The sequence below is a fragment of the Chiloscyllium plagiosum genome, unplaced genomic scaffold, assembly GCF_037043375.1.
Source record: "Chiloscyllium plagiosum isolate Xiang-an unplaced genomic scaffold, Cpla_swu_hap1 HiC_scaffold_22, whole genome shotgun sequence".
Taxonomy (NCBI): domain Eukaryota; kingdom Metazoa; phylum Chordata; class Chondrichthyes; order Orectolobiformes; family Hemiscylliidae; genus Chiloscyllium; species Chiloscyllium plagiosum.
In genome coordinates this window covers 23,646,909-23,661,285 of record NW_028270160.1, presented here as the reverse complement: position 1 = coordinate 23,661,285, position 14,377 = coordinate 23,646,909, and the positions used below count along the sequence as shown (strand labels likewise).

Here is a 14,377-nt window from a genome sequence, read left to right as displayed (position 1 = left end):
GTATCTGGGGTAACATGTGATTATGGAGAGGGAGCAGCTAGAATACCTGTGAGCATTACCAACTGACCTGTATAAAGAGGATGTATTCCCTTTGTTCAAGGTCTCTTTTAACTCACCTGTGAAGAGTGTCAAAGGGTGTCACCAGCTTGTAGAGGCTTTAATAAACTTGAACTGTTTGCAGAAGTTGGTGTGTGCAAATTGCATCTCGTGTGTGAAACCTTGGGAAAGGAACCTAACAATGGATGATATCTGATTTATTGCTGTCACATGTATTAAGATACAGTGAAAAGTGTTGTTTTTCATGCAATATAAAGTGCATCAGGGTAGCAGAACAGAGTGCAGAATACAGTGTTACAGCCGCAGAGAAGGTGCAGACAGGGAGATCAGAATTAACATTTGAGAGATCATTCAAATGTCAGATAACACCAGAGAAAAAGCTATTCTCTAATCTGTTCATACGTGTATTCAAACTTGTTTATCCTTTGCCCGATGGAAGAGGGTGGAAGAGAATATAATGGGGGTAGGAGAGATCTTTGATTTTGTTGCTTGTTTTCCCGAGGCCGCAAGAAGTATTGATGGTGTCAATGGATGGAAGGCTGGTTTGCGTGATGGACTGGGCTGTGTTCACAATTTTCCGTAATTTCTTGTGCTTTTGGGAAGAGCAGTTGCCAAATCATACTTTGATGCATCCAGGTATGGTGCTTTCTCTGATGCATCTATAAAAATTGGTAAGCGTGGATATACTGAATTTTCATAGCCTCCTGAAAAAGTAAAGATGTTGTTGAGCCTTCTTGACCATTACATTGACGGGGTGGACCAGGACTGGTTGTTGGTGATCATCAGTCCCAAGAACTTGATGCTCTCACTCATTTTCACCTCAACGTCAAGAATGCAGACGGAATGTGCCCTCCACTCGCCTTCCTGAAATCAATGGCTAGCTCCTTCATCTTGTTGACATTGATGGAGAACATTCAATCCCTTTCCTGTATTCTGTCTCATTGTTATTTCAAATCTGACCTACAATGCTGGGGTCATTAGCACATTTGTGAGTAGAATTGGGACAGAATTTGACTAAACCGACGTGAGTATACAGTCTGTTTTGATATAATGTTTCCTGTGCGATCCTGCATTATATAAAATTATTTTTAAAGCAGCACTATTTAAACCAGTGGGATCAGAAACGCATTATAGCCCCAACACAGGTAAGGAAAGTTCACATTCTACAAGTAATGGTCCAAATTCCTCAATCGCGTATTAGCCAATTCATATTGAAGAAAAGCGGTATAGCAGATTCCAACTGTATAAGGAGTTTAGTATGGGGCTGAGTATGCAGTCTTCCAGGGCACTGATGTTGAGGATTACAGTGGAGGCGGTGTTGTTGCCTATTCTTACGAGTTGCAGTCTATGGGTCAGAAAGTTGAGGCTCTAGTTACAGAGGAGAGATGCAGAGATCTAGGTCTTGGAGTTTAGAGATGAGTTTGTTTGGAATTTGGTGAAGGCAAAACTGTAGTCAATAAGTAGGAGTCTGATGTATCAGCTTTGTTAACCAGATGTTCCAGAGATGATTGTAAGGTCAGGGAGATGGCATCTGTTGTGGACCTGTTGCACTGGTAGGAGAATTGCAAAAGGATCAAGACAATTTGTAGGTTGGTGTTGATGTGAGCCACAACTAACCTCTCAAAGAACTTCATAATTATGCAGGTCAGAGCCCATGGGTGATTGTCATTTAGGCACACTGCATGATTTTTCTTTGACACTGGGATGTTGGTTGGGACTTCAGATCATAGTAAGGAAAGTTAAAGATGTCTGCAAATACTCTCTGCAGAGGATCCAAGTGCACAGCCTGGGACTCCATCCAGGCCAGTCGCTTTCAGTGGATTTATTCTCAAGAAAGCCGGTGTAACATCTGCAGCAGTAACCATGGGTACTCGTGCACCCGAGCTGTTGGGATAGGTGACATAATTTCACTGACCTTCTCTTCAAAATGAAATTAGAATGCATTGAGCCTGTTGGAGGGTATGTACTGTTGTCAAGATTAGAGTGGTGCTGGAAAAGCATAGCAGGTCAGGCAGCATCTGAGGAGCAGGAAAATCGACTTTTCGGGCTAAAGTCCTTCATCGGGAATGAGGCCTGAAATGTTGATTTTCCTGCTTCTTGGATGCTGCCTGACCTGTAGTGCTTTTCTAGCACCAGTCTAATCTTGATTCTAATCTCCAGCATCTGCTGTACCCACTTCTGCTTAGGGGATGTACTATTGCCTGCAATTTTGTTTAACTTCGCTTTGTAGCCTGTTACGTTGTGTAATCCTTGCTGCAAACAACAGGTGTCCGTGTGGTTGGTCTGGGTATCAAACTTAGTTTGCTATTGTGTCTTGTCATCTCCAATGGCCTTAGGAAGATTGTACCTGGATTTCCTGTATTGACAGGGTTGCCCGACTTACGCTGTAGACCTGGAGTTCAGTAGGGAGTTGATCTCTGGTTCATCCATGGTCCCCGGTTGAAGAACATTTGGATTAATTTCTTCAACATGGAGTCTACTACATAGTGACGATTGAAGTCCGTGACAATAGCTTGTTTAGGTTGGCCGTTGAGTTCTTGAATATGGCCCAATCCATTGATTCTAATCAGTCCTACAGAAACCCTTCCATTGCCTCAAATCAGCACTACACTACTGTCTGTACTGCGTCTTCCTGCTTCAATTTCTGACTGCAATTGTTTGATTTTTGTCTTGATTTAATGGTACCAGCCCAAAATGAAACATGAAAAGCAGTGTGAGGTTTATAAAGGAATTGAATTGGAATAAAGCCCCTTTTTGTTTTCATTATTTTAGTTAAAATGTAAGTGGGAGATTAAGGGAAGCACTGTTTGTACTACATTTTACTTGAAACATAAGATTCTGTTATAGATCAGCTTGAGGCAGTGTGACAACTTTTGTAGAAATCCTGACCAAATGTATGTTGGACTGTTGATAATTATTCGAGGATTAACTAGTTGCAGTAAAGTACATCTGTTTTCAGTGGTCGACTTTAAAAGTTATCTTTGTTTGTTGTTAGAAAAGAACAATGGAAAATATTATATTCTAGTCTTAATGGACTTTTAATCGGTTTTATTCCTTGTCCAGAAACCAACATGTGGTTAGTGCCAGATATCAAAGGTGCAATCGTCCAGGGTGGATATGGGCACAGCAGTGTTTATAATGCGATGACAAAATCAATTTATGTGCATGGAGGATACAAAGCATTTACAAACAATAAGTATGGTTTGGTGGATGATCTCTACAAGTACACAGTAACTACCCATACTTGGTAAGTGGACGAGTCAAACATTTATTCAGTTAATTTTTATTGCAGCATTTGATTTGAAATGAAAATAATTGAATGTTGGTGAGTATCTTAAGAACTTGAATTAGTCAATCCATTTTCTGTTCTTTATACCTTTATAGTGCTAGACAGGAAAGTTGAGAATAGTTTGCCAGCAAAAGTGTAAACATTTGTGGTCTTTCAGTACAGTGTTGCATTTGACTCTGTTTATGACTTATGCATTTTTAAATTGACTTTCTTTAGGAGTTTGAGATACATTTTGAGAATACATTTTACTGCAGATTTACTATATTTCAGAAATTAACACATATCAAAAATCTAGAATTGGCATGCTATGAATGTGATATATGACCTCCTTGGAATTATTTTGATCAATTATTCTTGGCACTTTGTGTTTTTCTGTCTTCAGAAATATATTTACTTATATAATGTTGCTGTTAATCAAAGGTTGCAATGTGCTGTGTAACTAATGAGCCTGTTTGAAGAGCAGTCAATGTTATGGAAGCCATGGTGTGGAGGAGCTGGTGTTGGACTTGGGTGGACAAAGTTAAAAATCACACAACACCAGGTCATAGTCCAACAGGTTTATTTGGAAGTACTAGCTTTCAGACTGGTACTGTCTAATCAGCTACCTGATGAAGGAGCAGTGCTATGACAGCTAGTGCTTCCAAATAAACCTGTTGGATGATAACCTGGTATTGTGTGTATTTTTTTACAGTGTAATTGAAAACTTTCTAATTAGTTTACATTATGCATTATGACTTCCGAGTAAAATAACTTTGGAAAGTTATATTTCTTTTGTGTGTGAACAGATTGTTCTGCCACTTAAATATATCTGGTAAAATGCCCTAATTTTTGTGACATGTTTACAATGTGAGTAAAGATTCCCTCAGTACCGAAGTTATGTAGTTTTTAATCCGTAGCAGAATCATTTTTAATAAAGATACCAACTAAATCATCCAACAAAGATCTACTCACTTTGCAAAAATTCCCTAATGATGTTGGAGAAACTTTGGTCTTTTATCACATCAAGCATACCATTTAGAATTGATTGGAAATCTTTTTATTGCTAAAAAGTACATTCTATGATGAACTCAAATATGACCCATCTTTGAATAAAAATGGTCTTCTAAAAGCACTGTAAAATGTAACCTAAGTTGAAGTTCTTGTTGATATTGTAAATAAAGTTTTAATAATATATTCATCCTTTAACTGGAACTGATCACCAATCTAATCTGTGATAAAGGATGTTGAATTGATTACACAGGAGCTTAGCAGATTCTCAAAACCAAGAGAAAATTAAATTAAGGCTCAAAATATTCTATGTAGTTCCATACATTGTAATAGTAAACTAATCAGTTTTGCTATTTCCAATACTTGACAATTATATTGCCAAGCAACCACTCTGGTGCTGAAACTCAGAATTCAATTAGTATTACAGATTTAAAGAATTAAGGTTAAATTGATTCTTTTAAATATTTTCTTTTTCATTGACAGCTTTCTTAATCATTTTGATCCTATTTTATCTCTCTTCATCTCCGCTGTCATTTTTGAATTTATATTTCTAATTTAGATCCTGCATGTCTAAGTGAGGTTTCTTCAATCTGATTAAAAGGCCTGCTGTGGTTCTGTTTGCATTTGGCACAGATTTCCTGCAGTGGAACTGGAATGGATGCCTATTGGTACCATGTTGCCATTCAGAAAGCTGAGAAAACCCTGTGGGTAGCTGTCAGCGTGGTATATAGCGAGCACCATTTTTTCGCTGGTTGCTGTTTACTGACCTAAGAAATTAGAATGGAAACTGTTGATGAAAAGTAACAGTATTTTAGATAGGAAGTGGATAATGGAATTTGAATATGATTATTAGATATTCCTACTTATAGTGAGGAAAATGCATTAATTATTTCATGGCAAATAAAAAGGCATTTAATTCATTTGCCTCAAATTTCTTTTTAAATTTGAGCGAATTGTTAATTCAACAGGCATAATGTCTTAAGGTTTACATCTGTATGCAGTTATTTGACCTAGTTCTTTAAATACAATAACAATACTTCCATTTGTCACAATTATTGTTTGTATTTTAAACAGCAATACCTGTGAATAACTGGCCAGAGGTCTTGGATAATTTTTATAATGCCACTTATTAGCAGGATGCATACAATATAATTAATTATTTGTGTGAAAAGCACTTGAGCATTGGACAAATTATCATGAAAATACTGAAACCACTTATTTATGTTGCTCTTGGCCTTTTTGTTCACTTCTATAGATCCTTCAGTTAAAGAAGCATTTCAACTAACATTTTCTTAATTTATTTGAAAATTTGCCTAGGGCAATCTGTAGTTAAGGATCCATTTCATTGTAAATGTTATGGAAATGAGTGTTGATTTTCATACAGTGGCACCTTTTTAAATGCCATCCGCCTTTAGCAATTTGACATTGGTGACTTCTATTTTTTTAATGTAATTTTCAAGCTTTGAAAGCAGAGGAGCACAACCCTGAGGCCTGTATAGCAATGGTGCACTGTACTTAATGATTATCAATAAAACCTAACTGTAGAAGCAACAAAGACAATTCATGCAATTGTTACGATATGGGAACCCCCCCCAATTAAAACCGTCAACACAGAAAAGATTTATCCAGCGCAGTAATCTGTGAAAATTTGAGAGGCCAAGAACTATTTAAAGTAAAAATTAACAACTTTATTTCTTAAAGTATAACAGACAATAATTAACTAAGAACTATTTACAAGTTCTTCCTCTAACCTATCTTTTACTTTCCCTTCTAGAATACTGGCCCGATTAAACCCCTGGTTAAGATTTACCAAAAAATTCACATTTCAAAACCAGCCAGCTATCGAATCTTCTCCTTGTATCTTTCTCTGTCTTCTTTTCTTCTTCTTAGGGATTATGCTTCACAGGTCGCTGATAGATAAAGGAACCTTTAAGAGAGGTATTTTTCAGGCAGTCCAAACATGCTGGTGGCTTAGCAGTTCTCCCTCAAGTGTTCATGTTTTCCCGGTCTTAAAACCCAAAGCATCGAATTGTGTCATTGGCTTTTAATATTGTCAATATACTAAATTCAAACTTGATTGGAGTCTGGTATTTTTTGGGGTATAATTTAACCTGATTTGCTCAATTCAAATTTGTTTTTGTCTCCTGGCAACCAGGAGACAAAATGTTACATTGTAACTTTATATATATTCCCTACAGCGTGGAAACAGGCCCTTCGGCCCAACCAGTCCACACCGACCCTCCGAAGAGTAACCCACCCAGACCCATTTCCCTCTGACTAATGTACCTAACACTATGGGCAATTTAGCATGGCCAATTCACCTGACCTGCACATCTTTGGATTGTGGGAGGAAACCGGAGCACCCGGAGAAAACCCACGCAGACACGAGGAGAATGTGCAAACTCCACACATTGTTCAGAGTACTTGGTGATGTCAGGTAGTTCTGCCAGTTTTTAACTTTTTTAAAAGTACAGTACACTTCTACACCTTCATAACACTATGTATAGAAATTACAATTTGACTTGTTACAACTTTCTGGGGTGATGCACTGGAAATCAAAGTTCATTATTCTCGGAATCATCACATGGAAATTTAATCAAACCACCAATTTTCCCAATTGCATCTAATCGTCCAATTCAGGTTTAAAAACTGCACACAAGGTTTTTTCATTAACAGGAAAATAACAATTTATTGTAATCAAACTGGTTTGAACAACAGCAAGAAAGAAACTTGAATTCTCCTTTTTAAAAATTCCCACACACGTACCAATCGACTTGTAGTGTCAAGATAAGGAAGGGGAAAAGTCAAAAAGCACAACTTTGGCACTATTCCAGATCACAAATGTTGATGTGTTGTTTTATTTGAGTTTTCTTTTGACTTATTACAATTTTTGCTAATGATACAAGGTTGTGAATACCTTGATTCTCAATTTTTCTGGATTCAGGGTTGAGGATTCATCAAATCAGTGCCTCTGAAGGACGTTTTTTTCCCTTCTACAAGAGAATTCACAGACAGCAGTTTATTGGGAAATGATGAATGAGATTAACTACCAAGAGATTTTCTGTGACTGCTCCACACAAAAAGAAACATTCAGGTGTTGTATCTTTGCAAACAAGAAACATCTCACCTAATGTCCAGATATCACCCCGTGTAGCCATTTGCTCAGCAACTAGTCAAATGATTACAATGTTGAAACCCTCCTGGGCTCACATCAACTGGTCCACCTGATAGTTTGTCCAGGGACAGACTTTTGATTGAAAAAATAATCTAAACATATTCCCGAGAGTTGAGGTGTCTAGAATCTACTCCATCAATTGAATATAGCAACATTGCAGATGCCACTTTTAATGAGATTGAGTAATGCATTTTTAAAACTCCCATCAGTATCTTCTATAGTTTTCTTAATATAAAGTGGTATCTTAATGCAGTTGGCACAGTATATGGCTCGGTGATTAACACTGATGCCTCACGGTGCCAGGGACCTGGGTTTGACTCCAGCCTTGGGGTAACTGGCTGTGGAGTTTCCACGTTCTCCCTGTGTCTGTGTGGGTTTCTACCTGAGTGCTCCAGCTTTCTCTCACAGTCCAAAGATGTGCACGTTAGGTGGATTGGCTATGCTAATGCAAGTATTATTCAGGGATGTGCAGGCAAGATGGGTTAATCATTGAAAATGCAGGGTTATTGTGTTGGGGTGGGGGGGAGGGGTGGCTAGTTGAGCTGGATCTAAGTGGGATGCTGTTTGAAAGGTTGGTGCAGATGTGATGGGCCAAATGGCCTCCTCGCACTGTAGGATTGCTGTCATTCTATGAATTCAAAACAGAAAGTTGTCTTTCTAGACTATATTGCTGAATACCTTATATAAGCAATAGGCTGATTGAACTTGCCCTGGACCTTGCTGATTTGGAGATGGGCAAGAGACAGGTTGGAAATTAAATATGGTGTTGCTACAATGATTTGTTTGACCGTTTGTGAAGCATTCATGTCCATGTCAATCACCTCAGCTGCCCTTGCTATTGGAAAAATACTCTGCTTGGGCAGGACCGTTTGGTAGTTGGTGTACACCAATATCCTATGTTAAAAGAACTCTCTCACTGACCTCTTCAATATGAAGTTTGGGATATGAGACATTAGGACTTTTGTGGACAACTCCATCAGTAGCCCAGGAACTCCAGGACCATGACCTTGTTGCTTTGAGTGAAATACAGCAGGCAGAGAAAGGTCAGCTCAAAGAATAAAGTGATGGGTACACCTTCTGGAAGATTAAATCAGTGGAAGAGTACTGACTGAATGGAATTGCCTTTGCTATTTAAGAAATGAACTTGTTGACATCTCAATAAGTTCCCTTTGGGAATAAATGAATGCCTCATGACCTTTTCGGCTCTCAATAACCCAGAAACAATATGCCATAGTCATCAGTGCATACATCCGTAGATGCAATGATTGAAGCACAAGAGGAATTCTACACTAGTTTTGATCTGCCATCCCATGTCTAGGAAGGAGACTATTTTTGGTGAATTTAGTGAGAGTTGGGAGTGGTACTATTGTCGGGAAAGATGTGATTAATAAGGAAGATATAGAAGAAACAAGTAACAACTGAATTTGAATCTCCACCTAACGAAATGTGGAGAATAAGGTCTAATCATAATGAACACCTTAGTTTATCAGAGAAACAAAAGATTAGACCTCCATGGTAACACACTTGTTCCAAACATTGACACTTCATGTCTATACCATTGCCCAAGTGAGGTACTGCAATGATCTTTGCATCATCTGTGTAGTGATAAACTGATGACTGACGGACTGACCACAGTTAAATTTGGTCTGTTATTTCCATTAGCCTGGACAAAAACTGGCAGCATGGAATGGACTTGAGAACTCTGAGGTATTGACTATCTTTCTTTCCTTAGTCATTCAACAACAGTTAATAATCATGAAACACAGTGTGTCTCCAGTGCCAGATCTGGCCTTGAATCCATCAGAAAAAGCATTTGCGAAGAGGCTCTTGATTTTGATTTTTAAATTCATATTTGTACATAGGATGTTGATGTCTCTAGCTAGGCCAGAACTTTTTGCCCATCCCTAATTACCCAGTAAAGAGTCAGCCACATTGCTGTGGATCTGATGTCACATGTAGACCAGAACAGGCATGGGTGGTGGATTTCCTTTACGAAAGGAAAATCTTCCCTTTAAGGGGCAATATTAAACTGAACAGGTGTTTACAACAATCAATAGATGTAAATTGCCATTTAGATTAGCTTTATATTCCAGGTTGTCATTGAGTTCAAACTTCGTTATCTGCCATGGGATTTGAAATCATGTCTTCAGGAAATTAGCAAGGAGTTCTGAATTACTTTAGGAAGGGTTTGGAGGGATATGGGCCAGGTGGGACTAGATTGGGTCGGGATATCTGGTCGGCATGGATGGGTTGGATCGAAGGGTCTGTTTCCATGCTGTGCATCTCTATGACTCTGCTAAGTCAATGCCTCCCCTTTCTCTACCAGGAAATATCCAGGTGGATTTGACAAGAATGAGTTGGAGACAGATGAGCTACTAAGTCACAAGAGTAAGACATTCCTGAACTGGGAATGTCATCAAAACGCAAGAGCAAGATGCATACATCAAATAGAGGTTAAGGTCCAACAAGAGATCCATGATCTAAAGAATAGATGGGGTACAAAGTGCAGGAAATCCAGCAACTTGCCTTTTGCCGTGCGTGGATACTTTAGGACAGTTGAAGACATCTACACTCAAGGACCTTCCCTATTGAGAGCTAAGAATGGTGGTGCTTATAAAGGACAGAGAGGCAGCTGATGTTGGAAGGTGTACTTCAAGGTTATCCTCAACAGAGATTCAGTCCTCGATGTTCGCACCCTCCATCACATCCCACAATAGGCTACATGCCAGTACTCGGCATAATACCACAACATTAGCCCCACATGAAATTGAAAAAGCTATCTGACAACTGATAACAACTAAGGCTGCTGATTCACATGGGAGTCTTGCTGAAATACAGTGAATAAGCACACTAAGCATGAATGTATGACTTCATCTCCATCACCTGGAAGGAGGAGAGCATGTCAGGTGAGATCTGAGACTTCAAGCAAGGAGATGAAACCAACTACAATGACTTTAGAAGAACTTCCCTGCTGTCTATAAGGGAAAATCACTGCAAAAAGTCTCCTCAATCACCTCCTTCCCAATTACTGAAGAGTTCCTCATATCTTCACAGTAAGATAATTCCAGAGAGCAGCAACAACCTCTCTGTATGGGCTCCTTTGATTTCACAAAGAACTTCAACTCTGTCAACTGTGATTGTGGAACGTTATCCTCAAATTTGGCTGCCCTCACAAATTATCACCATTCTCCACTTTTTTTTAGATTAGATTAGATTACATTACAGTGTGGAAACAGGCCCTTCGGCCCGACAAGTCCACACCGACCCGCCGAAGCGTAACCCACCCATACCCCTACATTTACCCCTTACCTAACACTACAGGCAATATAGCATGGCCAATTCACCTGACATGCACATCTTTGGACGGTGGGAGGAAACCGGAGCACCCGGAGGAAACCCATGCAGACACGGGGAGAACGTGCACACTCCACACAGTCAGTCGCCTAAGACGGGAATTGAACCCAGGTCTCAGGCGCTGTGAGGCAGCAGTGCTAACCACTGTGCCACTGTGCCGCCCAAAATCTTGCTGCACAATGACTTGCAAGTCATGATCCTCACGCACCACAAACGAAAAAACCATTGGAAATGGGGGTCAGGCAAGACTGTTTCATCCCATCCATGCTCTTCTCTATCTTCCCCAATGCGACATTCTACCACAAATTCATGAAGCTCTTCACTGGAGTGGAGCTTCACTGCAGAATGAGAGGGAAACTATTTAACCTATACTGTGTTCAGTGTAGTACCAAGACTCCCCAACTTCTGTCATTAAGTTACAGAATGCAGTTGACATATGCGTGTGCTGACATGGAGACTGAATGCAAGCTGTTTTTGATAAATTCACAGCCATACGAAAGACTTAGTCTTGAGCTAACCATCCAAAATACATACGTAGTCATCTACCAGCTTGCTCCTACCGCACAGCACTGCAGCTCATCTGCCATCTTTGCTGCTGATAAAAATAGCAAGACAGCAGAAGACATCAGACATGTTCCTGATCTGTTCCTGTGCAATTTGTCCAGCCTTCAAACCAGAAAAATGCCAGCCAATCTTTTGAATTTGGGACTTTTCAGCTTTTGTTCTTTAATGTATTCTTGAAACTCACCACTATTGCTCTGAACCAGAAGCTTGAGGCTCAAGTCCATTCCGGCACTTGGTGACCATTGAGTGAAGCAGTTGAAACAGATTATCTTAGTCTGCTAATACTTCCAACAATTGCCCACTATTTCCCAACTTGAAGGCAGTGTGAATGAGGGTATGAAATGAACAGACATCCCCTTTCTAAAAACAAATCTTGTATGGAATTGTATTTTGTAGATTTTAAAGTTTCAAAGATTGTATTTTGTGAAAGACTGAAATGAAAATCGGAAACTAAATTAATGATTGGAACTCTACAATTGTACAGGCAGCCTGAAGAAAACAGAGGTTCAATTCATAAGCTAAATTTAGAAGCAAAGTTGGTACACCTATTTCTATCACTTGAAGATAAGCAGGGTTGTGGAAGTTCTGCAGAGATGTGCCCTTTTTGAAGAAGATGATTCATATGTGATGCAGGTTGGTTATACACAGCTTGCATTAGGCTAGATCTGAAAAGATGACCTAAATTTTTTTAGTTGGGAAGAGTCTTGAAGGATTTTGTGACTGACCTTGATGATATATGCTGTGGACTGCCAGGCCAATTTGTAAGATCTATCTTTGCTGTATCTGTAAATTAATGTGTAATTTACAGTTTTAAAATCAATGGCATTTATGTAGGATCACTGAAACATAAATAGTTCATTCACCTCCTTGAGCCTACTCCACCATTAGATGATAGCAGACCATCTACTTCAATTCCATAATCACGCACAGTTCCCATATCCCTTTCTCATTAGTAGTTTGAAATCTATCAATTAATGCCTTGAATTTAATGGCTGAGCATCAACAGTCTGCTGAGGTAGAGAATTCCAATGGTTCACCACTTGGAGTGATAAAATTCCTCCTCCTGTCAGTACTTAATAGCTTGCCTTTATTCTGAGACTGTGTTGTCTGATGTTAGATCCTATTGTTGGGGGAAACATCCTTTCTGCTCCTACTCATTTAAGAATTTGGTATGATTCTCTGGGATCCTCACTCATCAAACTAGCTTGACCAGCTAGTCCCAGGAAGCAGTCTGGTGGACCTTGGTGTGCCTTTTAAATGTTGTTATTGTACCAGCCTACTCCACCTCCTCTGCATTGCCCTCTGCATGAAAAAGTTGCTCCTTACGTCCCTTTTAAATCTTCCCCTTGCAACTTAAATCTATGCCCTCTAGTTTTGAACTCCCCTACCCTGGGGAAAAGATCTTCACTATTCACCTATCCATGCCCCTCATGATTTTATAAACCTCTATAGGGTCACCCCTCAGCCTAAGTCACTCCAGAGAAAACAATCCCAGCCTCTTCAACCTGTCTCTGTAGCTGAAACGCTCCAATTCTGGCAATTTCCTTATAAATCTTTTCTGAACCCTTTCAATTTCACAACATCTTTCATATAGCAGGGAGAGCAAAACTGAACACATTATTCCAAAGGTGGCCTAACCAATGTCCTGTACATCCACAACATGACCTCCAAACTCCTATATGCGATGTCATGACCTATAAAAGCAACCATACTAAACACATTCTTCAATATGCTGTCTACTTGCGACTTTTGAACATACTGGACAGGCTCTGTCTTTGCCATGATCTGACTTGATAGACCATTCATATTTTAAAGAATTGATGGTAAGAACAAAAGTGATGGATGAATTATAACAGCAAAATAAATCATCTTTATTATACAAACATGAACAAAATAAATATAAACACTAATATCTGGGATATTGAGTAGGGAAGATGAATTTTGTCGAACACCACACAGACTGTGTACTAAATGGCCGATGTGGTCCAGGTAGATCCCACCAAGATGTTAAAGATGGCATCATCAATTTTGATTAGATTAGATTAGATTACTTACTCATTAAAATTCTTCCTTTAATTAGGAATTCCAATGCTTCGCTTCTGAAGATTTGATTTTGGAGTACTTCAAAGCCTCTCCTTCTGATTGCTTCAGTGACTCCTCATGTCTTAGTAGTTAAATCTCCATCTCCCCTATTTGGTCAGTTCCCCACAACCAGCAACAACAATCAGCACGGCCCCTCTCCACCACTACCACTGATTCCATATTCATGTCACCTTCTCCTAGCTGCTCTAAGATCAAAAGAAATATCACTGGAATGGAGACATTAGTTAATGCTTTCACTCCACTGAGTTTCTCAAGCAATTTCTGATTTTGCATAAGGTATTTTAGTTGAACCTGTCTATTTTCTATTGTTAAACTTGAATTTCTAAATCTCATGTACTTAAATGTGTGAACCATGAACTGAACATTCACATCAATTGATTCTAATGGCCATAAAAGTGTACATGAGCATGGTACATAAGATATTTAGAAAATAGATCAACTAAATTTCAAATTTTCACAGAATGTTTGCAAAGAACTACAGTTTTTTTTGCTATTTAAGTTATCTGGCTTTTTAATCTGTTTGTGACTGAAGGCATCCTTTGCCCACTGGTGTGATGCAGTACATTTTGAGGTAAGGATCTTATTGCTGGACATTCATCGAAATTGTGAATCAAAACAGGTTCACTGAGAATACTGGAGGTCTAATTCCTCATTGAGTTTTCAGATCAGTTTTTAGAGTAATATTTGACATGCCTGCTTTTTTTCATAAATATAATGCTTTCAGTTTTGCCATTTCTGACGGTTTTTAGTTATCTATCTCCACTAAAATAACAGAAGTTGGATTTATGTAGCATGCTATTACATCATCTGAATGTTCCAAGCTGCTCCATATCGAGTAACCTAGTTTT

At 39.0% G+C, this 14,377-nt stretch overlaps 1 protein-coding gene across 1 annotated transcript in view; it reads left to right on the top strand.

Moving 5' to 3' along the window:
* atrnl1b (attractin like 1b) overlaps window positions 1-14,377 on the top strand; it is a 947,890-nt gene that overhangs the window by 177,124 nt on the left and 756,389 nt on the right. Inside the window, exon 9 of the mRNA XM_043712811.2 lies at window positions 3,121-3,304. Coding sequence (XP_043568746.1) covers window positions 3,121-3,304 — 184 coding nt within the window. The remainder of the gene's footprint in view (window positions 1-3,120; window positions 3,305-14,377) is intronic.